This window comes from Neurospora crassa, linkage group V (assembly GCF_000182925.2).
Source record: "Neurospora crassa OR74A linkage group V, whole genome shotgun sequence".
Classification (NCBI taxonomy): domain Eukaryota; kingdom Fungi; phylum Ascomycota; class Sordariomycetes; order Sordariales; family Sordariaceae; genus Neurospora; species Neurospora crassa.
This window is the reverse complement of record NC_026505.1, coordinates 1816719-1842817: the sequence shown is the minus strand read 5'-3', so window position 1 is coordinate 1842817 and position 26099 is coordinate 1816719. Positions and strand designations below refer to the sequence as shown.

The 26099-nt window shown below is 52.1% G+C and overlaps 7 protein-coding genes across 7 annotated transcripts; 4 read left to right on the top strand and 3 right to left on the bottom strand.

Annotated features, from left to right (window-relative positions):
- The first annotated feature begins 3359 nt into the window (after positions 1–3359).
- Positions 3360–7641, top strand: chs-1 (chitin synthase-1). Its single transcript, XM_956245.3, has 3 exons — positions 3360–4210; positions 4284–6827; positions 6887–7641. The coding sequence occupies exons 1-3, from the start codon at positions 4139–4141 to the stop codon at positions 7022–7024; spliced, it is 2754 nt and encodes a 917-aa protein (XP_961338.2). The 5' UTR covers positions 3360–4138; the 3' UTR covers positions 7025–7641.
- A 443-nt stretch (positions 7642–8084) lies between these two features.
- On the top strand, positions 8085–10325 carry NCU03610 (NEDD8-conjugating enzyme UBC12). The gene is made up of 3 exons (XM_956244.2): positions 8085–8743; positions 8878–8971; positions 9153–10325. Exons 1-3 carry the CDS (start codon positions 8723–8725, stop codon positions 9593–9595), a joined length of 558 nt encoding a protein of 185 aa, XP_961337.1. The 5' UTR covers positions 8085–8722; the 3' UTR covers positions 9596–10325.
- A 1680-nt stretch (positions 10326–12005) lies between these two features.
- ilv-2 (isoleucine + valine-2) lies at positions 12006–14449 on the top strand. The gene is made up of 5 exons (XM_956242.3): positions 12006–12532; positions 12623–12654; positions 12893–13171; positions 13249–13916; positions 13981–14449. Exons 1-5 carry the CDS (start codon positions 12331–12333, stop codon positions 14006–14008), a joined length of 1209 nt encoding a protein of 402 aa, XP_961335.1. The 5' UTR covers positions 12006–12330; the 3' UTR covers positions 14009–14449.
- On the bottom strand, positions 14248–16189 carry NCU03607 (threonine dehydratase catabolic). The gene is made up of 3 exons (XM_956241.2): positions 15708–16189; positions 15223–15435; positions 14248–15060 (listed from the first exon to the last, which is right to left on the bottom strand). Exons 1-3 carry the CDS (start codon positions 16042–16044, stop codon positions 14444–14446), a joined length of 1167 nt encoding a protein of 388 aa, XP_961334.1. The 5' UTR covers positions 16045–16189; the 3' UTR covers positions 14248–14443.
- Positions 16190–16609: 420 nt separating this feature from the next.
- rpa-1 (replication protein A-1) lies at positions 16610–19289 on the bottom strand. Its single transcript, XM_956240.2, has 4 exons — positions 19021–19289; positions 18699–18959; positions 17198–18637; positions 16610–17136 (listed from the first exon to the last, which is right to left on the bottom strand). The coding sequence occupies exons 1-4, from the start codon at positions 19050–19052 to the stop codon at positions 17037–17039; spliced, it is 1833 nt and encodes a 610-aa protein (XP_961333.1). The 5' UTR covers positions 19053–19289; the 3' UTR covers positions 16610–17036.
- A 532-nt stretch (positions 19290–19821) lies between these two features.
- NCU03605 (amidohydrolase) lies at positions 19822–21764 on the top strand. The gene is made up of 2 exons (XM_956239.2): positions 19822–20798; positions 20861–21764. Exons 1-2 carry the CDS (start codon positions 19880–19882, stop codon positions 21301–21303), a joined length of 1362 nt encoding a protein of 453 aa, XP_961332.2. The 5' UTR covers positions 19822–19879; the 3' UTR covers positions 21304–21764.
- A 2816-nt stretch (positions 21765–24580) lies between these two features.
- On the bottom strand, positions 24581–25740 carry NCU03604 (hypothetical protein). Its single transcript, XM_956238.2, has 2 exons — positions 25338–25740; positions 24581–25281 (listed from the first exon to the last, which is right to left on the bottom strand). The coding sequence occupies exon 2, from the start codon at positions 25267–25269 to the stop codon at positions 25039–25041; it is 231 nt and encodes a 76-aa protein (XP_961331.1). The 5' UTR covers positions 25270–25281; positions 25338–25740; the 3' UTR covers positions 24581–25038.
- Between the last annotated feature and the right edge of the window lie 359 nt (positions 25741–26099).

Genomic DNA, 26099 nt, shown 5'->3' with positions numbered 1-26099 from the left:
AGCTTCACGCAAATGCTTCATGTCGCAGAGGCATCGCAAAGTGACCCAGTCACATCATTCCACCTCCACCATGTTTCCGTCTCTCGGGTTTGAGGGTTCAGATCATAAACCATACCTCTACCATGAGTACCATCTATATATGTCTGCAGTACTTGGCTGCAATACGCCGTACCTGCCAAATTTGTCCTTTATTGTCCTACGGTTCTCTATATTGCCCCGCAAGGACATGCTCGCCCTTTGAGACAGACGATTTGATCCTCGATCCTTGATGATTTCCCTATTGAGGAACGGCTTCGGCGTGGGCATTTCATTCTGTGGGCATCACTCATCTCGTGTCGTCTTGGGGCGCTATGCCGTGAAACCCCGTTCATGTTCACCTATGGAACTGCAAAGCACGGCAGTTACACGGATCACCAGGTCGATGAACGCCCATAGGGTACGCTAACCATTTCGGCTACACCTGTACGCAGTAGCACATTACGCGCATTTGGCCGAACCTGGGGCGACGCTATGGATAAGGTGTGTATGGCTTTTGAGAGACGGCCCTGTTACGAACGGGCTGCATATTCGGGACAAACTTCCAGAACAAAGACGACGACGAACGGTGTACCCGCGCACCGGGGAGCAGGACCACACCTCCGCTCCGGCGCCATCGTTTTCGCTTCGGAACCACGGTCGATTGGTACTAGCTGTTCAGAGTCAAAGTCCGAAGATGGCGGACGGCATTGTGCAGATTTCAAACTTGAGAAGCTTTGCCCCTGGCGATGTAAAACGCAACGAAAACTCTTCACAAGAGGTAAAAGGAGCCTTGCTTGGATTGTACTTTGCTTCTATGCCCTCGACATTCCTAGGGAGCGACAAGGGAGCGTCAAAGTGAAACCGCCCATTTCTGGAATGTACTTAACCTGGTGTCATTGAGGCTCTGACACCAGACAAGACCACCATAGCAACCCACATCGACGACTGCACAGATTCCGAAACGCAAACATACCAGAAGTTATCGAAACGGGGAAATTGTTTCAGAAGGTTGATCAAGTCCTCCGGCAAAGCTGACCCAAGCGGAACCATGAGCTCCTCACGCTGTCGGCGGCCAGGGTAGCTTGAGACGACCGCTCAGCATACAATTGTGTATGGAGCCAGAAATGATGCGCTAAATCGAATCGAGTTTTCGCTGATGAGAGATTGCGCAACCGCGCACCGCTACAGGTTTGCGTCGACGGGACATACTGGCGGCTGGAGGGCTTCGTACAGGCACTTAGAGGTATATAGCTCGCCTCCACCGCGGTTCAGTAGAGGTATGAGAAGGGGGCTGTAGGATCGATGGTATACCACCACTCGTCAAAACACCGGGGAAGGATGTTCGGCAACCTTTTCGAATATTCGCAAATCGATTCTTGATCTCCAGAACAAGCAGACAACTTGAAGCGCACAAGGTATATGATCAAATCAAACTTTGCTCTGGTTGAACAGGTTCCTATGTAAAACCTACCTAGTAGGCACGTTCAGGTCATGTGTCTACCAGCGGCCCGCTGCTTGGTGCTTGGCTTCGCCTCGAACATCGTCTACCCAAGACAAATGCTCCCGTTGTGCCTTGCTTACAGGGTTCCGTCTTCCAACCCTTTTTCTTTCTTTCTTCCTTTTTTTTCCCGCGATGATCATGTCCTGTGCTATTTTTGGACAGGGGCGTGCGCGGCTCTGTGCAGCTAGCTAGCAGCGAAGAGCCCCCCTTTCTCCTCTTGTGCGCCAACGGCTACGGAAAATTGATCCTGCCTACATAGATACAGACGGCTCTAGTCTAATAGAAGGGATTGCCAATGTCTCAAGTTGTGGCCGAAATGCCCTACCTATCATCATCATGGTGTGTGTGACCCGACAGGAAGATCAGTCCTGGGATTTCATGTCAAACATCGAACCAACAGCAGTCTCCTTGCCATTTCCTGTTTATGTACGGCGTACGCAGTGACACAAAGCAGCAGCATGTGCTATGTATGCAATGCCAGTTGGCCGCAGCTGTATTAGCGAACTCAAGGTCGCGTGTCACTCCAAGAACACCATGAATGCAATCAGCTGCCAGCCCAACCCTGTGAGAGATTGAGAATTGTCACGGCGTTGGGAATTGATGAGAGTGCATCACTGCAGTGTGTTTGGACTTTTGGAGCGGGTGGGTAGCGCTGCTGTTTCAGAGTCGCGGTAAAGCGGTTGACTTGCAATGCAAGAAGAAGGGGGCACCTGTCTTGCTGGGAGGAGGCAAATGGAGGGGAAACGAGGGAACTGGGAGAAGGACAACCGGGGCGATCCTCCAGTCAGCGAGGGGTTCGTTGACCGTGATATCATTGTGCCGCGATGTGTGGCAGCTACTACATAAATAACAGGTTGGAGGGTCGTTGATAACTTGAGAAGCTGGTAAGAAGCAAAACATTAGAATCAACTGATGGTTAAGCGTAATAGAAGTGCCGCCTCTTTGGAGGTAGGATGCATTCTGATGTTCCAGGCTTCAAGAAAGTCTGGGGTTTACCTTGACCCCCCTGAAAGAAGCGGAGGAAATTCGCAATCCATCCCCACGCACATGCCCACCGGCCACCAGTGCTTGCTTGGGTAGGTAGAAGTATGGAAAGCGGTGTCGATCATGGTCGCAGTTGTACTGGTCCGGTGCTGTGGATAGGAGACATCTGAACTCCCGCCGTCGTGCATAACCCGGGCGTAGGTAAAGAAACCAAAAAGGGACAGACAGTAGACGCCCAAGCGGAAGCCAAACGTGCATTTTGCAGGACGCGCAAACTGTGCCTTTGAAAGAGGTCAAAGAGACATTATCCGACAGTTTGGGACGATGAAAAAAAAAAACCAAAACTAGCATGACCCCCCCATTTTATCAATGTTGGACAAAAAGAAGTTCAACCAAGTAACACCGACGACAAAGAAAGAAGCAAAAGTCGCCATCGTTCTGATGGGTCGTGAAACGTCTCTGAGATGCCCCCGACTTTGTGGGACTCAGGGGCTCGATGGATACCCGTTAATTTTGGGTGACGACGACTGACGACGTATGCTGGCTTCATTCTTTTCGGTTTATTTTTCGCAACACTCAGACACTGGCTTTGATAGGGAATGACCATCACGATGAGGCAGCGCCAACCAACCGCAATGCCCAGCATCAAGTTTGACTGACACATTCACGACATTTCGCTGTCGAATCCCGAGCCAGTTGAAGCCATTTCGCAATGGGATTGCATGGATGCATTCCTGAGTTAGGTGGTGGGGCCAGGGGGCAGCCAATCTTGGCGACTCGTCGATGTTCTTTTTACAGGTGATCGCATCCCTGCAGCATTCGCCAGAGGAGGTTGCTCAGCCACGCCCTCCTGAGCAGCGAACGCCGTCCAAGAGTGCTGCTCCTTATTCCGTGCTGTGGTTGACACCTCACCTCCAGTTGTTGACAGGCCCTGCCAATGTTTATAGACCAGGGACCGGGCTGTCAATGTGGACCTGCAATGACCTGCCGTGGACCAGGGGCCCTCTCCAAAATCGGACCCACCCCCTCCTGCCCTGGGCTTCCGACCTAGAACAACCTATACCAACACCTCACTGACCGACCTGTTGCTCTCCTGTGATCTTGAAACCAGGTTTTTGCCATTTTGTGTTTGTTTTCTTTTCCCGCTCTGACCTTCACTCTCCAGGAAGCAGAGGGCATGTCCTGTTAGCATCGACACGTCCTGTCCCGTCTCTCGCTACCTTGGGCATCCTCCTATCGCTCGCCCGGCTTCACCCACTTTTCCTGCAGCATCTCGACGGCAGCTTTGTGTTTGACCCGGAGAGTCTTTGCCAGCCACTTTGGGTCTTGGATCCCCTCCAGCTGACATCCATTCCCGCCTCGCCATTGTTTGCTGCTACTCTCTCTCCACGCCCACCTATCCGGAGAGAGAAGGCCAGCCCCGCTGTTCCTCTCTGCATCAGCACACCGCGACCATTTGCTTGACCTCTTGGCCGGCGAAGGGCGTTTCGACCGCCAATCCAACTCTCCATAATTGTCCGACAGTGAATACCTTAGTTGTAATCCGACTTCTGCTCTAGCATCATCTAGGCTTCACCAGTATTCGAGCTTTCTCTACATCCGCTCTTTCCAGCTTCTATTCCACGGTCCGCAACCATGGCGTACCACGGTCGGGGCGACGGCTATGATGGCCACCAGTTACAAGATCTGCCCGGTGGGCACAACCAGGTAAGTTATCCCAGTTCCTTGTCAGGCAGCGAAAACTCAAAACAGCCATTTTAACACGAACGTCGTGATCCAGGGCGACCAGCACGACGATGCGCAAGCTCCCTTCCTCTCCGAAAACCCTATGCCTTACGACAACGACCGCTTGGGCACCGATACGCCTCCAGTCCGCCCTGTCTCGGCGTATAGCTTGACCGAATCCTATGCTCCTGGTGCTGGCACGACGCGAGCTGGTGTCGCTGTCAACCCTACCCCGCCACCTCACGGGGGTTATGGCGGCGGCGGCGTTAGCAGTGGTGTCGATCAGGGCTACAACTACGGTGGTGACTATGCGACGGATCCGGCCTACAGGATGTCCGCCATCGATGAGGACGATAGCTGGCTCCGTCGTCAGCAGCCCAACGCTGCTCCCACCGGCGGCCTGAAGCGTTATGCCACCAGAAAGGTCAAGCTTGTCCAGGGTTCCGTTTTGAGTCTTGACTATCCCGTTCCTAGTGCTATTAGGAACGCTGTTCAGCCCAAGTACCGCGATGAGGAGGGCAACAACGAGGAGTTCTTCAAGATGCGTTACACTGCCGCCACTTGCGATCCCAACGACTTTACGCTCAAGAACGGTTACGATTTGCGCCCTCGCATGTACAACAGACATACCGAGCTTCTCATCGCCATTACGTACTACAACGAAGACAAGGTCCTGCTCTCCAGAACGCTGCACTCCGTCATGACCAACATCCGCGATATCGTAAACCTGAAGAAGTCTTCGTTCTGGAACCGCGGAGGACCGGCGTGGCAGAAGATTGTCGTTTGCTTGGTTTTCGACGGTCTTGATAAGACAGACAAGAATGTTCTCGACGTTCTGGCCACCATCGGTGTTTATCAGGATGGTGTCATCAAGAAGGACGTTGACGGCAAGGAGACTGTTGCACACATTTTCGAGTACACAAGTCAGCTTTCCGTCACACCAAATCAGGCGCTCATCCGGCCCGTGGATGACGGCCCGCAGACACTGCCCCCTGTGCAGTTCATTTTCTGCCTGAAGCAGAAGAACACCAAGAAGATCAACTCGCATCGTTGGCTGTTCAATGCCTTTGGCCGTATCCTCAACCCCGAAGTATGCATTCTGTTGGATGCCGGTACCAAGCCCAGCCCCAGGTCGCTGTTGGCTCTTTGGGAGGGTTTCTACAACGATAAGGATCTTGGCGGTGCTTGCGGTGAAATTCACGCCATGTTGGGCAAGGGCGGCAAAAAGCTGCTCAACCCCTTGGTCGCCGTCCAGAACTTCGAGTACAAGATTTCCAACATTCTCGACAAGCCGCTGGAAAGTGCTTTTGGTTACGTTTCTGTGTTGCCAGGTGCCTTCTCGGCCTACCGTTTCAGAGCCATCATGGGCCGGCCGCTGGAGCAATACTTCCACGGTGATCACACCCTGTCCAAGCTTTTGGGCAAGAAGGGTATTGAGGGTATGAACATTTTCAAGAAGAACATGTTCTTGGCCGAAGATCGTATTCTCTGCTTCGAACTGGTCGCCAAGGCTGGCCAGAAATGGCATCTGAGCTACATCAAGGCTGCCAAGGGCGAGACCGATGTGCCCGAAGGTGCGCCCGAGTTCATCTCTCAGCGTCGTCGTTGGCTCAACGGTTCGTTCGCCGCCAGTTTGTACTCGCTCATGCATTTCGGAAGAATGTACAAGAGCGGTCACAACATCGTCCGCATGTTCTTCTTCCACGTCCAGCTCATCTACAATATCGCAAACGTCATCTTCACATGGTTCTCTCTCGCTTCCTACTGGCTCACCACCACTGTCATCATGGATCTTGTTGGTACCCCGGTTACGGCTTCTAGCTCTTCGGCAGAACATCACGGTTGGCCCTTCGGTGACACGGTAACGCCCTTCTTCAACGCGGTTCTCAAGTATATCTACCTGGCATTCGTTATCTTGCAGTTCATCCTTGCATTGGGTAATCGGCCGAAGGGTTCCAAGTGGACATACATTACCTCGTTCTTCGTCTTCTCGCTCATTCAGTCCTATATCTTGGTTTTGTCCGGTTATCTTGTTGCCCGCGCGTTCTCCGTACCGCTCGACCAACAATTACAGCTGGACAACGCTAAGGACGCAATGGCTTCGTTATTCGGCGGCTCAGGATCAGCAGGTGTCATTTTGGTGGCCTTGGTTACCATCTACGGCCTTTACTTCTTGGCCTCCTTTATGTACCTCGACCCCTGGCACATGTTCCACTCGTTCCCTTACTACATGCTCCTCATGTCGACCTACATCAACATCCTCATGATTTACGCCTTCAACAACTGGCACGACGTCTCGTGGGGTACCAAGGGTTCGGATAAGGCCGAGGCACTGCCGTCCGCCAACGTCAGCAAGGGCGAGAAGGATGAGGCCGTGGTGGAAGAGATTGAGAAGCCACAGGAGGATATCGACCAACAGTTCGAGGCTACTGTCAGGCGCGCTCTTGCTCCGTACAAGGAAGACGAGACGCCGGAGCCTAAGGATCTCGAGGACTCGTACAAGTCTTTCAGAACCATGCTTGTCGTGTCTTGGCTGTTTTCCAACTGCCTCCTCGCGGTTGTTATCACCAGTGATAACTTTAACACATTTGGCATCGGGGTAAGCATTGCTGTTCACCTTATTGTGACTTTGAACCACTTACTAATATATATTGATAGCAAACCGCATCCGCGAGAACTGCGTGGTTCTTCAAGTTCCTTCTGTTCGCTACTGGTGCGCTCTCTGTCATCCGCTTTATTGGCTTCTGTTGGTTCCTTGGCAGGACCGGTATTATGTGCTGCTTTGCCCGTCGCTAAGCTAGGCAAACCCAAAACACGTGGTTGTTGTTGGGGCTTGTACATTGCTTACAAAGCGCAAAAGGGAAGAAGGAAGGGAGAAGGGTTACTGCTTTTTGGCGGCGGCACGGCGTCATGGCAGGGTAGTACCGTGAAACGGTCACAAAAAGCCTACTTTCTATTACGTGTGTAGTATCAAACGTTGGCTTCTCTTTTTTTGACGGTCTGAAAGGCTGTGTGGTGTTTCGCATTGTTGGGGTGAACTACTTGCTTGCTTTTTGGTTGGCTGGGTGTGACTATGATAGATGGAACGAACGGGACACTCTCTTTGACATACATAGGTTGCTGTCTTGATTATGGGTTAATGCTTTTTCCGAGATGTCGATAGGAGGGAGCCAGCATGTATTGATTTTGACCCTGCAACGTCTTCGAGCAGCTAGGTCGAGAGACATGTAGTAAAGAGAGCTATGCGTGTGGAGAAATGTTCAAGACGACATTTAAGTCAAGGCGTTTGCTGCTTGTTTTTGTGTATTAACTCTGAAAGACTGTGAATCAAAAGCATCATAGGAGCTGTTGGCACTATGTAGTTGTTCATAGTTCTTATTGGAAGCCCAATGTAACAAGCCCCGGACAATCAGGCGGGTCCCGGAGTGATAGCCCGACGGAAGATACGGAACCTGGCCGGAGCGGCCGGAGCGGCGATAGAGCGTGTAATTTTCGGGGCATTTTATACGGTATGATACGCCTTACCTATCGCCTAAAGTTACCGGAGGGTTGCGGCCACGGTATCGACTGTAATGATGAGATCACAGAATACGGTACTACCGATTTTGCACGCGGGAATTGGACTTCTTTTTCTTTCATGTTCTACTACTCTGATCTGATTACTGATTTTCCATCCTAAGAGTGCGCTCCTCAACAGCTGGTCACCAGGTTTTTCGAATAGTCCTGTACGTAGAGACCTCCATGTTTGCTGACGTGACGGGTTGGTATTATAGCGGTTGGGCGGGCCAATCTGGAAGCGCCCCTGCCGGCCGGCGCTTTGCCTTTTTGTTATCGCGTGCCCCTCATCAAGGTTGCGGTGCCACCCAGGTGTCTAAACGCCATCAGTTGGGTTTACCATATCACGTATCGCGAACCTGGATTTCGCATCAACACCTGCTACTGTCCTGACAAATCTAGCGCCAACAGGAACTCCCGGCCTGACACATCTTGAAGCTTCTGTCTTCCCTGCACTCGGGTTTTTTGCTCTTGTCGTTGGTAGCATCGATGAGCTGCACCTCTTTAAGTCTTTTGGTCTAGTTTGACACTTCCTGTCTTGTCTTGTCCGATCTTTCCCCTGACACATACCTTACTTACCCTACGCATGACCGATCCGTCGTCATCTTGATCGATCGAAAATACCTTTACATACACCGCCTACGCACGCAGGCCTCGGCATCATCCAACACCTCTATCCCTTTTGTTTACCTCCTGCAACCTTCGCGTATCCGTAGTTTGACAGCTACCTACCTACCGCGTACCGTTATCTCCATCTCCGTCCTCGCTTCAACCAATTTTACCTTTTTTCACTCGAGCGCAAACCGAAACCCTCGACGACCTTGTTCCCTCCGTCTCTCGGCGCCTAGAAGACTTGACGTCTGTTGGCACCCGCATCGCATATACACAAACAGCACGCAAACACATACGTGGATCCGCGGCAGGGTCACCACCGTCAAGATGTTGAAGATTTGGTCTATGGTACGGAACACCACAATACTTTGATCCTCGTCCCATCAAGTAGGGCGCGCATAATCTGATGCGATCATGCTCCAAACGACCTAAGACGGGAGGCGCGAAACTGTGTGCTGACACGATCTTGATCAATCATGTAGAAAAAGGAGCAGCAGAAGGCCGAGAATGCGGCTGGGGCTGAAAGTGGCGGGAAGAAAAAGAAAGTCACGGCGGCGCAGTTGCGGGTGCAGAAAGGTACGTAACGGCGATCCGATCGCAATCCTGGCCGGGGGCTGCCAATTCTCGGTCCCTGCTTCAACATTACCCGCTCGAGCTGAGCTGTCTTCGGCTTCGTCGAGTCCACAGCTGTAGAGAAGAAGACCATCAAGCTAACGGCATGTTGCCCTCCTTACGGGACGGTAACGCTGATGAACAGATCTCAGCGAGCTTTCACTAGGCAGCACAATGAAGACCGAGTTCCCGGACCCAGACGATATCCTCAACTTCATCCTCTACATCGAGCCGGACGAGGGCATGTACAAGGGCGGCAAGTTCAGCTTCACCTTCAACATCACACCCAACTTCCCACACGAGCCGCCCAAGGTGCAGTGCCGCGAAAAGATCTACCACCCCAATATCGACCTGGAAGGCAAGGTGTGCCTTAACATTCTGCGCGAGGACTGGAAGCCTGTACTCAACCTGAACGCCGTCATCGTCGGCCTACAGTTCCTCTTCCTCGAGCCCAACGCGAGCGATCCGCTGAACAAGGAGGCTGCCGAGGACCTGCGGTCCAACAGGGAAGGCTTCAAGCGCAACGTCAGGACAGCGATGTCGGGCGGTACAGTCAAGGGTCAGACGTATGAACGGGTTGTCCAGTAGGTACCGGGAACCCATCAAACTCTAGGCCAAAAGACCCATCAAAAGCAATACATGTAACAGGAGAACCAAGGTCTGTGCGTTTACCTCTTTCTCAGCCTCTCAGCCTCAAAAGTTTTCAGCTCGCTTGTTTCAGCCTCAGCGCCTACCTTATCTAGATTTTAGCGAACTGTGGAATATACCCAACCCCCAGGTCCCATGGGGATGGTAGAGGATGGCTCGGGAATCGGGATGAGGACACGCTATGCTTGGCATGCGGAATGGAGTTGTGGGAGTGGAACTGCTGTGCTGCTCTGTCAGTGGATGGATGGGCGGGCGCTCGCTCGCTGTCAGTCACCAGTAACCGGCAGGTTCCTTATCTGTCGTAAGGCTGGTAGTGTTGGGCGGGCGGGGAGGGGGGAAGGGGGGAAGGGGGTCAGACAACGGACGGGGCGGGAGCTACTACACTACGTATGTTCCTGACACGCCAAAGTCCCCGGATCTACCTTACCCAAACATGGAAGCTCCCTAAGCTAAGATCTAGGCACTCTGCGGGCGGGTATGTAGTGTAGGCGGGAAGATGGAGGAGGAACTTACATTGGTGGAAGCAAAGGGAGGGGGAGGGGAAGAAGACTGGGGAATGCTAGGAGCGGATTCATCAAGCGGCGTTAATTTATAGGGCGAATGGACATGAGACGATTTTCAATGACCACGGGAGTGATGTTAATAATGCAGCTCTGACGTCCAATATGTACATTCCGTTGTTCAGGTTTGATTTCCTTTGTTCCATTAAGTAGGGTTCATGAAGTGGCTTACCTTCCACCTATATCCACCTTTATGATAGACTCATGTCCTTTCTGTTGTCAGTGCTCGTGGATGATTTCTTTGCAAACGGTGGAACCTTCCAATGTGGTGAGAGTAGTATCTTTCCATACATACTGACGCCCATGATTGACTTCGGAAGAAAAAAGGCATTGTCACAATGTACCGGTCAGAACCTAGGGGCAACGAAGCCGTTGTTAGGATGCCAGGGAAAAAAAAAAACAAAGCCTTCTCCTCTTTACAATTTGCCTAGCCAAACTATTCCACACAAACCAAGACACGAAAACCCTCCGAATATCGGTCCTATTCACATGGCAACCTAATACCCCTGAGATCCAGACCCTGGGTGCCTGGGGTGCTCTCGCCTTTTTACGTGACTCACCATGATATACCAAGGGCCGCAACCATAAATACCGAGCGCAAAAGTCACAAAAGACTGAATTATAGATCGGACGCGGATTTGGAAGTGGAAGTGAACGTGAAAGTGGGAATGTAGCAAGCACATCATTGCCCCTACGTCCCAGACTGTGAGATGGCATGAAGGCATTCCCATGCAGAGGCGGACCGAAGCCGCTCGGCCCTACATTGACGTTGCCCCGGTTCGGCGTTCTGTCAACCAGTGAGGTGACATTCTGGGGACTGGAGGTGACCGGGGTCTACCCATATTCGATGATTCGTGGATCGTGGGCCACGATTTGACCCAAAGGGGACCCGCTCAACCCCAGTTTTCAAGGTGACTTGGTCTCCATTTCGGGGCGCTGGTCGGAGTTGTTGAGAACCTCTGGAGCTGAGAGAGCCACAGGCAAGCTGTGGATGGTTCCTGCTTGTGACGAATTGGGGTGACATTCAGGAGGGGACCCCGTCGTGGCAACTAGTGTAGGAAACGGTTTGTTCTCACAGACTCCTCATATATTGAAGAAAGACGGCGACATATTCATCACAGGCCATTAAACACACGCCAACAATCACACAATGACAGGCTTAATTACCAAACCTTTTGACAAAAACCACGTGCGAACTTCCGCGCGGCATGGAGCTTTCGTTTGGCAATGCCGCAGTTAGGCTCCGGTGGGAATGGCAGAAACGGGGACTGGGTGAATGGGCAAAAAAGGAAATGGCTTGAGAATGGGTCCCCCCTGTCCGTCGAAGCTGTTGTCAGAGCTCCGTACCAGGGTGCAGGGCCGGTAGTCCAGTCCAGACACCATGCCGACGACGCCAGTGGCGTCAACACCTTTGAGATTTGGAAAGGGTCCAGCATTGCCGCAGCATCTGGATGCTCCGTGTCATCACTGCCGTTTAAGTGTAGAGTCTCGAGTGTGTCGAGCTGGAACTGAATGGCCTCGCTATGGGCAGTTTCTTGGCGCGCCCCGGGCTTGGCTGGCACGGTTGCGGCCAGTCACAGGCTCACGGCGTAACCGCAGCAGAGGGGCGCGAAAGCGGGTTTCACGCTTTTGGAGGCGGACTTTGGTTTGCTTAGAGCACCGTCGAGGGCCCAGCCATAGCTCGCCAAGATATCCATGGAAAAGCTGGAGGACAAGGGGCCCCACCCACAAGTGTCGCCAGCGACCGACTTCGGTGACAGCATGGCAGCCAGCTCCAACTACGAATGGGTTGCGGACCAACCAGAGCGTTTGGTTTGCGGTGCGCGTTGCTCGAGTCTGGCAAACGGGAGGGAAAATAAAAAATTTGGACCCGCATATCGGTGACTACTCGGCAGCGTCAGACAGTCACAGACAGTCAGACAGACGGTTGGGGATCCAAAGGTCGGTCGTTGTCTTCCGTAGCTGCTCCGTACCCTACACTGGTGCCCGCTCCTGAGCTCCGGATCTCCTCAAAAGCCAATCCCTCTCTCTTCCCATCTGACCTTTCTTCTTCTCTCCCGTCCTTCTTTCCTTCCCTCCCCATCAAATCCCATAACCCCCAAGCACTCCATCACAATGGCCGCCCGCAACTGCACCAAGGCTCTCCGCCCCCTGGCCCGCCAATTGGCCACTCCCGCCGTCCAGCGCCGCACCTTCGTGGCTGCTGCCAGCGCTGTCCGCGCCTCCGTTGCCGTCAAGGCCGTTGCCGCTCCCGCCCGCCAGCAGGTCCGCGGTGTCAAGACCATGGACTTCGCCGGCCACAAGGAGGAGGTTCACGGTGAGTCCAGATCCAGATCCACTTAGTCGGCAGCCATTGGGCCGAAATAACAAACAGAACTGTTTACTGACGAGCTATCCCTACACACAGAGCGCGCTGACTGGCCCGCTGAGAAGCTCCTTGTGAGTCATGCCATCTCAATTACACACAAGTTCACCGAGCTGCCCGCAGAAACATGTGCCCGTAGCTCCAAGCCCAGCCTCTAGCTCAGCTATGAGCTTTCCTTGACCATGGATCATCCCAAGGGTCTGGGCGGGGCATGGCGGGGGCGTGAGCGGATCAAGCTTCACTCACTCACAAGCTCAATTGAGTCGTTGAACTCGCATGAACTCCCATGCTGACCCTTTTCTCTCTCTTCAGGACTACTTCAAGAACGACACCCTCGCTCTCATCGGCTACGGCTCTCAGGGTCACGGCCAGGGTCTTAACCTCCGTGACAACGGCCTCAACGTCATCGTCGGTGTCCGCAAGAACGGCAAGTCCTGGGAGGACGCCATCCAGGATGGCTGGGTTCCCGGCAAGAACCTCTTCGATGTCGATGAGGCCATCTCCCGCGGTACCATCGTCATGAACCTCCTTTCCGATGCCGCTCAGTCCGAGACCTGGCCCCACATCAAGCCCCAGATCACCAAGGGCAAGGTGAGTAACCAAGCTAGCTCATAACGAAGATGCCATTGGGTCTTGTGGTGGCGCGAGCTAACAAACATCTTCAACAGACCCTCTACTTCTCCCACGGTTTCTCCCCCGTCTTCAAGGATCTCACCAAGGTCGAGGTCCCCACCGACGTTGACGTCATCCTCGTCGCCCCCAAGGGCTCCGGCCGTACCGTCCGCTCCCTCTTCCGTGAGGGCCGTGGCATCAACTCCTCTTTCGCTGTCTACCAGGACGTCACCGGCAAGGCTAAGGAGAAGGCCGTCGCTCTCGGTGTCGCCGTCGGCTCCGGCTACCTTTATGAGACCACCTTCGAGAAGGAGGTCTACTCTGACCTCTACGGTGAGCGTGGCTGCCTGATGGGTGGTATCCACGGCATGTTCCTCGCCCAGTACGAGGTCCTCCGCGAGCGCGGCCACTCCCCCAGCGAGGCTTTCAACGAGACCGTTGAGGAGGCTACCCAGTCCCTCTACCCCCTCATTGGTGCCCACGGCATGGACTGGATGTTCGACGCCTGCTCCACCACCGCCCGCCGTGGTGCTATCGACTGGACTCCCAAGTTCAAGGACGCCCTTAAGCCCGTCTTCAACAACCTCTACGACTCCGTCAAGAACGGTGACGAGACCAAGCGCTCTCTCGAGTACAACTCTCAGCCCGATTACCGTGAGCGTTACGAGGCTGAGCTCGACGAGATCCGCAACCTCGAGATCTGGCGCGCCGGCAAGGCCGTTCGGTATGTGACCTCGTCTGCCCTTTTGCCACAAAGACCCCTGACTAACATTTGTTTCTCTTCCTAGCTCCCTCCGTCCCGAGAACCAGAAGTAAACAATTGGCTTTTGATGCTTTTTGGTTGGGTCGTGATTTCTGCTTGCACGAGGGATACACAAATGATACTCCGGTAGTTGGGCAGGTTTGAAAAATAACAGATGCACACAACACGCTGCACAGGCCGCATCATATGACTGGCCGGCCGCTGGAACGGGACGGGATACCTCTGGGAAATATGGGGGATATTAAAAAGCCTTTTCTCCGACGTCTCTTCGATTTGGTTTGTTCTGGGTTCGGTTTGTTCGGATTGTATATAATTATCTTTATGGGGGGCCTCTGCCCGGTGGCATGTCGGTCAATGAACTTTTCTTTTTCTTTCTCTGTTCAATGGCTTGGTTTATGCATTAGTGGTCTGATTCTTGGACAGCAGACGAGCTGACATTGACTTCAACTCCTAGTTCCTCTTTATATAAGCTCCTCTCCTTGACCGGTCTATTCCTCACCAAACAACCTCCCCAACGCCGCCAGCTCAACATTCCCTCCGCTAAACACCACCCCCAAATCCCACCCTTCCTCCCCCCCTTCCCTCTCCACCATACTCCTAAACTCCTCATTAAATAACGCTACCGCCAACCCCACTACCGCGCTCGGCTCAACAACAACCTTCATCCTCTCATAAACCAGCCTCAGCGCCTTCTTGATCTCTTCCTCGCCCACACTGTACATGCCCGCCACCAGCTTCCGCTCATAGATGATACTCCACGGATACGCCCCCAGAGGAGTCCGCAGCCCATCGGCAATCGTCAAGGATTTGACGCTCTCGATGCGAGTGCCCGAGTAGTAACCCCGACGACCGTCGTCCGCGCCCGAGAAGGAGGGTTCGGCGCCGAAGACCAGGATTGGACCGGGTGTGGAGGGATCGGAAGGGGAGAGGTCGGAACAGGCGAGAGCGGTGCCGGAGAGGAGACCACCGCCGCCGCAGGGGGTTATTATCGCGTTAAGACGACGACGGTTGGTGGTGGTGGTGGTGCCGGAGGTGGAGAGAGAGGCGGCGACTTGGCGTTGGAGCTCTAGGGCGGCGGTGCCTTGGCCGAGGATGATGTCTGGGTCTGGTGTGGGTTGGGGTGGGGATGTTAGTTGGTCAGTTCAGTGTTGGGGTGAAGAGACGGGAGGATGAAAGTGGGCGAGAGGACCTCGAGAGGGTTTGAAGACACTCTGAAGAGACTCCTAAAGAAAGGACACGTGAGAAGAAAAAAGGAGAAGGGACATACGATCATAAGGCGGCACCAGCCTCGCACCCGTCTTCTCAATCACCTCCCTTGTAACTGCTTCACGCTCGGTACTCGTGCTTCCGCTAAAGGTTATGTTGGCGCCGTAACCCTTGGTGGCAGCGATCTTGGGCGGAGGCGAGATGGTAGGCATAACGATGTGCGCCGGGATGCCGTTCTCGCGGGCAGCGAGGGAAAGGGCTTGGGCGTGGTTACCTTTTAGTTCGTTGTCACGTCAGTTTGGGTCTTCACGTAGCTACTACGTCTTGAACACATCGACAACTCTCATCACATCTCAGAAGACAATTCAGACAACTCAACCTATTTCAAAGCCTTCAAAAAAACTTCACATCTTCACAATCTCATTTCTCTCAATACTGATATCACCTCATCATATCCAGATTAAAAGAAAAAAAAAAAAAAAAAAAAAAAAAAAAAAAAAAAAAAAAAAAAAAAAAAAAAAAAAAAAAAAGCGGAAATTCACAAACCAGAACTATGCGTCACTACTCCGCCCTTCTTCAACCCCTCTAACCCCTCAGTTTGCTTCAACCTCTCCACAGCATGAAACGCTCCTCTAGCCTTGAACGCGCCAATCCGCTGGAAATTCTCGCACTTGAACCAGAACCGAATCTTTGGGTTCGCCGGTCTTTCGGTAGCCTCCCATTCCGTTCCTTGCAGCTCTTCGGGAGTACGAGGGGTGGAAGCGAGTTGGTCGAAAGTGGTATTCGTAAGCACGGGCGTCTCGTGAATGTAGGGCTTTATGAGGGAGTGAGCGGCGAGGACGGAGGCACGGGTAAGGGGAGGGGTGGTGCTGGGGTCGGCCATTTCGTTGGAGGTTTGAGAGGTTGAAGCTTGTCACTTTGTTGTTGATGTTGGTGGAAGGTGATGAGTGTAAGTAGACAACAAGAAGACACTGAATGGGATAGAGAAGTATGAGCAAAGATAAAGGTTTAACTTGGTCTTAGTGCTGACACGAATACGGTTCAAACGTGATTTCAATAGTCTTTTGTTCTAGAACTCGGTGTCAGCTTCCCGCTACATCGAAAGTGGGGGGCCCGAGGGAACGGAGCGGGGGCGGGTCTGGACGGCGGATATGTGGAGTCACGGCAGGGGATCCCGACGACGGCCGATAAGGAAGATACGGCGTTTAGGTTCCTGTCATCCATCTGCGTAATCGATAAGTGCCGATACGGTATCGAGCAGCTAAACAGTCCGCATAGAGACCGGAGCCGGGGTGCCTATTCACATAACGGAAGTTGGAAAGTGAAGAAAGATGACCAGGAAAGGCTGTGCCACGGGTTCTTTGCGTGAAAAAGCTGAAGCATAGAAGAGTTTGAGAATACGAGAGGGTGAAGAAGGCCGATAACGGATGAGATGATCGGATTGCCATGTGGATATTGAGCCCGAAAGGTGCGTATTACATTGCAAGGACCGCCCTGATCCGACCTTGACCAGCTCTGGAGCTTTCTTCTAGTCAACGAAGCGTGTGTACTTACCTCGGCATGTTATCGAAGATAACTCGAACAGGAAGGTCTCCTAGTGTCTCAACTCCAAGATAACGCTTGAGAGACCTATTCAAGTCTGCAATCATGCCGAAATTTGCTGCCACGCCAACAAAGTTCTGTTAGGGTTCGGCCCATCACAGCTCTTAACCATCCCAGTCCATCATGAAACTGCAAATCATCTTTCAGTCGATAGGCCAGTGATGCCCATATCGTTCATCCTTGAGACCACATGCCCGAAAATACAAACACGTGTTCATTAACCATATACATCATCTAGTTCCTCGCATAAGTGAACAAACCCCACCCTCCCCTTTACATGCTCATTTGGTTGTAAGAATTGATGAGCTCGTTAAGCTTGTTTCCTTCCATCTTGTAGTCAAGGGGCGCCACGCTCATGACCTGGTATCGAATCCTGCAACAAGCAATGTGTCAGCAACGTCCATCTAATCGTGAGAATAACCCCCGATACGTACCTCTGCTGTTCACCAAATGTGTCCATCTTCGCCCTGCACCTAAAGTTCAGCTTGCGGCAGTTGGCCTGCTCAAACTCGGCGGGCAACCGCGTCTCGTCGGTCTCTCGAATCTCCATAAGTTCATCGGCCGACTTGCCCATGATGACCCGCGCCGTATCGTCGAAGCAGCTAAGCCAAAGTTGACCTGTGTGGTCGTTGACGTTGACGCTCATAATGTAACGGTACTGAGGTCTATCGTGGTTGATCTGGCACTTCTCGCAGCGCCAGGTACCATCACCCATATCTGTGACCTTCCTGTTACAGCCTTCGCTTCGGCACCCAGGGTAGGCAAAGTTATCCTGCTTGATGAATACAACCGTTGCCTTGAGAGCGAAGTAATCCGGCGCCTCGTTTGTGCCAAGGTTCTCTTCCTTTACTTGTGAGATGGTCTTGGCGTCGTCCTTGCGACCGGTCGCACCACCCAAGGTCTGCATGTTGTTGTGGGTGGCGAAGGTGTTGTTCCTGCCGCTGCTATCATACCAGCCCTTGAGATGATGGGCCTCTGGAATATCCGGATCGATGGCCATGGTGCCAGACGAAAGCAGGGACAAGCTGCGTCCACCGAAATCGCTGACCTTTGTGCCCTTGAAGGCCACAATGGATTCAGGCTGAGCATCAAAGTTCGTGGCCGTCTTACCCCAGATGGTACAACGTACCGAGTACCCAGTGTTGTCAACAAGGGTCAGCTCGCGCTTGTCGTACGGCTTCTGTGTGGTCTTGGATACAATCTGGGTCACCTCTTGGACCTCCTTGAGGACACCAATAATATCGACAGTCGCATCCCTCTCAACATCCTGAAGCTCCTGGATGTTGACAAAGTTGAAGCGTACCTGTGGTACAGATGTCTGGTCTTCGGCCTTTTCGATCACGGTATCCCGCTCAAAGGTGAGCTCGTAGTCATTGGGGAGATTCGACCATTGCTTCTTGGCAAGCTGTACCCTGCAAGGTGTAGAAATGTAGTAAACCTGACCCTCCTGTAGCAAATCATAGAACTGGTCGACTTGGTCGTTGAATCCTGTTGCTCTAATTTCGCCACTCTCGTCAAGAAAGTTGACGCTGAAGAGCTTGCCCTCGCCGCTAGCCTTGTGCCAGGTCTTGATATCGGACTTGGAGGTGACTCTGGCCTTGATGGTCCATTTGTGCGAGAAGGGCGAGAGACCTTCAATAGGATATATCGTGCTTGATCCCTGACCCCCGCTGGCATTACGCGAGGGCATCTGGCGTGGAAACTGTGGTTTCGTGTCTTGGGTAGGTTCGCTCTTGACGCCATAGAAGCCGGTGCTGCCGAGATTGGGGTTCTGCTGTGGTTCTGCACTGCGGGGGCCAAGAGGCTGTGGATCGCCCATCTTTTCGGGACAGCCAAGGGACTGGATAACTTCGAGATCGAGGACAATCAAGATGCTGGATTTAAACAGTCAGTGTTATGGATTTCCCGAATTGGCGGAGGGGTAGATAGGCGTACTTTTTGCCCTTGAGACATTGAGCTTGATACTGCTTCAAGCGCACGATGCAGCCGCGTTGCAGGAGGCCATCGTGAACAAGATGGTTTGTTTGCGTGGCCATCATACATTGGACATAGTTCTTGAGGTCGCTCAGCACAATGCGGAACCTCTCCGTGGCGCCCGCGCCCCCATTCTTGGAGTCGAGGGTCTTGATCTGGAGACATTGAAGGATGGGGACAGGGAACTGTTGTTGTGCGCGATCGGGATCATTGAACATGGCGCTATAGCAAGAAGTCAGAGTCTGTCATACTACTGGATGGAAGCACACGTGAAGAAACCTACTCCAGAGCGCCCTGTGTGATTTGACCCGCCATGTTGGTTGGGTAGTGTTGGCGTCAAGCCCGTGGAGACGTTCTCGATGTTGTTTTTGAGGTTGATTTATGCGTGAGTCGTGTTCGAAGATGCAAGGATTGGGGCGCAGAAGTCAAGAAAGATCCGACAAGATACGGATGGATCGAGTGTGTTGGACTGATGATGATGGTGGTCTGGAGGGGAAATTTCACACAAACAATGGACTGCAGCAGCGACGCGTTTGGCAGCGCGTCGAGGAGGGGCAAGAGTTTAATTGCTAGGCATCCACGGTCCGTGCGGAGGGCCCCAGTTTGTATAGCGCGTGTAGTTTGCGTTTGCCGGGGAGTGTTGCTGCCAAGCGCTTCTGACAAGCATGGCAGTTGCCCGCCAACCCCATATCTCCACATCAAACCCCACCCGAGAGCTCAACTTCAGCAAGTTCCAGGGGCTCAACTTCCCTCTTGGCCTCGTTCACTTCTTAAGCTTTTGGAACATGTCATGATTTCTCTGTCAGGTCTTGCAGATAGAACCCTTTTTGCTAATATATTCGCACAATCATGTGATGACTGTACATAACAAGGGTATCTTTCTTCCGGTGCTGTAGGAAGACGAAAGGGAAAAGGACCTTGGGTTCCTCAAGGAAATGGAAACCGAAGACGGGAGGTAACCATTCTTGATCAGGAACCCTATCTTTGAATCTTTCGGTGTGAATTGTCCCGTCTTGGGCCTGCCCTTTGCATGCCGAACGTACCCCACCTCGTCGTGGTTCCTGGCTGTCTGTGTCGATCCCATCTCCCACCCCCTCCTGACCATCGAGGTACTCTCCTCGTACTGTAGCGCGTGCCTGCCTATGCTAAAACGAATACAAAATATAAGAAGGAGAAGGCTCGATTGGAAGTTCCCCCGTTGCCTCAGTTACATCCCATCCATACCTCTACTTTTGTGTGTTCAGCGTTGGTCTGCCTGCAGGACGGTACACCGCTTCGACGTCCTGACCTTCCTACTTCCTGTCATCTCTGACTTTGCTTGCTTCGCTTGTCTCCTTCTCTTTCTCTATCACTGGATACCTTACTTTCTTGCCAAACATATCCGTCGCTTTACCAAACTCGAGCTCGATAACGGCCTGATCAAAATGGCATCATCTCCCGCCGTTTCCGTTCCCATCATCGACACCCATGTGCACCTCTATCCCCAGTCCGAGGTAGAATCCCACCAGTGGTACGCTGAAGACAATCCTCTCGCCAAGCAGCACTCCATCCAGGAATACCAGACCGCCACCGGTGCGCCTGGCAATCTTCAGGGCTACGTCGCAATTGAGGTCGACCGCAAGAACGACAATGCTAAGGATTGGACTTACCCCCTACAAGAGATCGCATGGCTTCGCCGCATCGTAACCGGCCAACCGAAGCCTGGCGAGGGCCACACGGCTGACGATGGCCGTGATTGTCTCGGAATTGTGCCGTGGGCGCCGGTTGTATTGGGCTCTGCCGAGTTGGAAAAGTATCTCGCAGCTGCGGAAAAGGAAGCCGGGCCTGAAACATGGGCCAAGGTGAAGGGTTTCCGCTACTTGCTGCAAGATAAGCCCAACGGAACAGCCCTAAGTGACGATTTTATCGAGGGCCTGAAGCTGCTTGGCAGAAAGAAGTTCGTCTTTGACCTGGGTGTTGACCAGCACAAAAGAGGGAGAATCCAACTGGAGGAGGCGGTAGAAATGATCGACCGTGCACACGAAGGTGTGGACGAGGAGGACAAAGTGGTATTTATCCTGAGTAAGTTTTTACCTTGACACATTCTGCATGATTTGCTTGCTAACTGATGGTTCTCATCTCAGACCACCTTTGCAAGCCAGATCTAACCATCGTCAATGTACAAACGGATCCCTCATACATCGCCTGGCGCACCGCCATGTTTACTCTCAGCAAGTGCGACCGTACCTACATGAAACTGAGCGGCTGCTTCAGCGAGATGCCCGAGTTTTTGAGGGCTCGCCCGGCCGAGGAAATTCTCTCTGCTATCCTACCCTGGCTTGCTGTGGTGATAGCCGCCTTTGGGCCCGAACGCATCATGTTTGGCAGCGACTGGCCGGTGTGCACTCTAGGCCTTGGTGATGAAGCCTGGAAGAAGTGGCGCAGAGTGGTGGAGATGACGTGCCATATGGCCGGCTTGGGACCCGAGGCTCAGACAAGGCTCTGGGCGGAAACAGCGAGGGAAGCGTACAAACTTGATAGTCGTCCGGTCTACAAAGTCGTAGACTTGACGAGAAGCGACGAATAGCGGCGGACCACTGAATATTAAGATTAGTACCACCACAAACAGGAAGGCTGGCTTCTTCCTTAGTCAAACCCCAACGCTTGAAAGGCAATGTCGAATTCATGACTTGCATGTGGGGAACGTTATCCTCTCAGAGAAGCGGTGCTTAGAACTCAGGACAAAGGGTTATTCTGGAGATTTGGACATGTTGTACATATATTCATGTTCGGACGCAAATCTTCTTGCGCTTGATCAACCTTTTGGCATCACGACGAACTTAAACATAATTCAGCGCTTCTGACGACCCAGAATTGGGAGCCATTCTACATAGATACATATGTGGGAATACCAAGCTCCCCTATACAGCAGGAAAGTCGGAAAGCTGAGCGTGTCTTCAAATTACGACAGCTGATTTCATGCAACCGAATTGATATAGCAGAAAGATGATCTGCCCAACGTGGACAGATTCACGGCGATTAACGTCGAGTGTCTTACAGCTTGAGACGTGAGACTCCAAGCCAATTGCTAACCTTCATGTCTCCTTCCCTTTAACGTCTGACTGTTGCTCGGTAACCAAGCAGACTACCTCCAAACATCAGGCATGGGTTGATCATCTACCTCTTTCACCCCATCTCTCAGCACCTCGAAATGGGGCGTGTTGTCAAGTGGTCCAATGAAGCGTTCAACAGGCTAGACTCTCAGGCGCAAGCCTACACCTTTTTTCTTTTGTCTTTTTTTTCTGCTTTTTTGACGAATGGCTGAATCCTACAGGTTGAATAATGTTGACATTCTAACTCTGCATGTGTCTCACGAGTTGTCAACGAAGGTACCGGGAGATATACTTTCTAGAACCCAGTGATCCCAAAAGGAGTAGGAGTGTCCAAAATATCCTCCGTGCTCCCACCCACCTATTTTCCAGGTATGCTTCCATAACCCTTCTCAAATGCTTCCATCTTCCTCCCAATGTCGCCGTGTAACACCAGTTTCTCAAGTCTCCAAGTACAAAACAGTCACTTCCGCTAGTCGAGTAGGACTTTATAACCAGTAACTCATCTAGAGGTACCGGGTTTCACCTTCTTATTCATTCATCGCCAGGGGGAAGACATCTTTTCCTCTCTCCGTCTTGCGAGCGAGAAGATGATATATATCTTGGATCTTCCCGTACCTTACACACATACTCAACTTGAATCTGATGTCGTACACTCGCGGAGCACACACGCTTCGGCCATGTCACAGCCAGTGAATCAGTGGAATTACTTTGTTTCTCGTGTTAAACGTGTGTGGAACCAGCTAGCTGATGGCCGTATGGTGGCGTCGGTGATGAAGTGTGTTTCAAGGTAAGGACACACACACACACACACGTCGGGACACACTGGGACATACGCTGGCTGGCTGGTGCCTGGGTTCGTGATACCTTGGGGTGGTAGGTAGAGGTAGAGTTGGGGGAGTTACACGACATGTCATGTCACGTATGCCGTTTGGTAAAAAGATCCACAAGTTTATACTATCTGCGTTCATGTAATTGTTGGCATAAGATTGTAGTACTAACTGGAGAACTGGAGGGCGGGGAGGACTGAATGGCTTGCTGTTATTGATACCAACTGAGATAGAGTTGCATGACGACTAACTATCTTCTTGTGGGTGTACGTAGAAGTGAGGTGGCAGGCTTCTGGAAATTTCCTGGATGTTAATGTGTCTTTTTTTGGGTTGCACGGGATGTAGGTGATTCGAGGGTATCGTGTTTGGATGTCTTGTTTCGTATGACTACGATCCAGAGTTATTTCGGATAAAGTCGAACTTGGTACTTGTTCACAGGTATCGTGTTACCATTAACTCAACCCGCCGAAAGAATATGCTAGAAAAAACATCAGCACCAATTGGGTCCAAACCAAAGGTTCCTTACTTGCCTACGGCTTGGAGGTATGGTCCAAGCCGTTGCTATCAACATCGACAATCTATTCTATGACGCAGTTCTCATTGGTATAGTTGCATTGTGTCCAAACAGGCTCACCATTATCTCATCTTTTCCTCCATTCATACGGTCACCACCTCTGATCCTATGTTGTCAATCCGTGTCTCGGTGCCCCACCCCGTTCACCCGGTCTCCCATCACTGTCAAGTACTGCAGTCCGTCCGCTTGAGATCCGTTCGCTCGCCCGTCCGTCGGATCATCCGAACTTCCATGTTTGTCGACTCAAGGGAAGTTCGAAGGGCACCCGACAATATCCGGCGAAAATAGTGGAATCAAGTGCACCGCCTACCGGCCCAAGGGTCCGGGTTCGGGGTTTGCAGTGCATGACATGAACGTCCATGGAGTGGATATTGAATGACAGAGGGCAGGGCAAGGTGCAGAAAGTGGATTTCTAGGGGACCAGCGGATCCCCTTTTAAGGCACCTGGGCTCGGCGCTTTGTGGGGGTCAACGACCTGACGGACCACCCCCCCGGATGTGTTGCCACCGGGCCATCGGTACGGTACGGGGTCCACGGGGCATTTCTATATTTGGAAATGTAGCGAGCGGGTACATAAGTGGACGATTAGACGACAGGTCTCAAACTGATCTGCTGTATCTGCTTGTTTCGAGACATCCTGATTTCTCCGAGAGCAAGGTTCACACTACACTAGCGAAAGACTAGATCGACGAAGGGGCAGTTCGTATTGCAAGCAAGCGAGCAAGATTGCGTATACTACGCGAATCTCGAATCGATCTACTTGCTGAAACCGAAGTGACGCTGTTTTGGCTGTGTGGATGTTCGGTGTCCGTTGGAAACAAGAAAAAAAGAAAAAGGTTGGGTCGGTGGGGTTGTAGTGGTGTTCTGGATGTTTATAGCAACAGACCAATCGTTTTTTGAGGGTGATGTTTGTGATCATGACTGTGGTGGGCCCCTGTTTGGCAACCCAAAACAAAGCGAGATGGAGTGATAAAAGACGTATGGTTAATCGTTGTTAGTGCTGATAACAAAGAGCACCAATCGTCAAAGGCTGAGATATTGGTTTTGTGATCAAGAGTCTTCTGGTTGAGACGGCTGAAAACCGATACATGAGGTCTTTGACATGTTATTGGAGTGCTGCCGATGTTGTTGGTCTTGGTCGCCCAATGAAAATGTTAGTGACGACAACTGGTGGAAACGATCAGTCAATTCTGATGCAGTATTGCAGGCTTTTTTATTGGGGACGACAGAGGGTGGAAAAGACGATCACCTATGGTTCTGGCGTCATATCCGAGTGACGCGTTAATCTTTGTTGCCGGGGAAACCAAAACATCATGTAATCTCATCAAATCGCCTGGGGCTGAAGAAGTCGAACTGAGGTATGTTTGTAGCATTAAACTAAAGCACAGCTTGTATTTGTCCGCCATGAAGGACCATTATCCTCGCGAGAGTTTTTGTGTGATGTAATAAGGATGTTTTGTAACCGAAGAACCAAAGATGACGAAGGCCTTTCCTCAACCATTTTGTGCCTGCCCATTCCCATCACTCTATTACATTCCCGCCGTGACTCCGAGTGATTTTGTGTTACCCACGTACCGAGGAAAAAAGAAAGGGAAAAAAATAAAAAGGAAAACAAGGTTCTCTCGCTGAGAAGCTTTCAACCTTGACGAAATAAGAATGCTTGCTTGCTGTGCAACGAAGACGGCGATGAAGTGTTACAGTCGTATGTGTACAAAAGCCTCCCGATTACGGCCTATGCGGCCCCCCTTGAAATGAGATAGGCCCGGGTGCTCGACCTGCGAACCAAGGAAAGAACAGCCGGAGCTGACTTAACGGCGAACGGGCGATGGCCAATGGTGTTCCCGGAAGCTAACCGGGCTTGGAGGAGGAGGAGCTGGCACAGAGTAGTCATTCTCTTGGATGGTGTGACTTGGTGTTGACGGCTGGCTGTTCTTGCTGAAGGAAGCGTTGACACTGGCGAAGAGGTCTTGCGAGGTCATGACGCCGAGATTCGGGCGAGGAGCCGAGATAGGAGTAGGCTGAGCAATTTGGGAAGTCATTGTGAAGGAAATCTGACCGGAGTTAGCCAAGTTATCTGTGTGAGGGAAGCAGTCAGAGCAAAGCTTACGGTTCGCTCAAGTTGTGCAGAAATCTTTGAAGTTGTAGACGGTGTCTGGGAAGATATGTGTCGAGAAGGGGGAGGTGATGGAGCCCAAGTCGGGTTTTAATAGCTGAACAAGCCGAGGACAGACGAAGAGTCAAGGCGAGTCTGGTGATGCCTATGTTTGATGGTGGTAATCTGGTTCGAGATTGTCAAGTCGGATGGAATTCGTGGCTTGTTTTATGATGATTGTAGTACGGAGAGTCCGACAAGCAAACGATGTGGTCTTTTCAAGTGGCCGGTGCCGTGAATGAGGAGAGAGGGGAAGTTCGAAGGGAGAAAGTTGAGACCAACAGATTCTTTTATGGTCCAGTTGGGTCCGGGCCAGCGAAGGTGTGGAACTTGCCGTTCAGTTGGAGAAAGAGATGGCAGGTTTGACGGAGGGAAGGAGTGATGGGGACGGTCAGTCAGGTCAGGTAGGACAGTGAGGATTGGACTGGGGACTGGGCTGGGCCGGGGGTGTGGGGGAGAGCAAATCTGGGGAAGGACGGGAGGTTCAAAGGTACGGTACCTCTACGTGTAAGTCACCACATCGAAAGGTGTGTCTTATTAGCTGGGGCGGCATGAATGGCCACAATAAGAAAGGTTCTTCAACAGCCAAAATGGACGAACCAAACCGTCCAAGAGACATGCACGGGAGCGGACATTGAGAAAAAAGCAAACTGAAAGGGGCCTTTTCGGGCACTTTAAGCACTCCTCCCTGCGTAACAATGTCCACGAATGGCACCA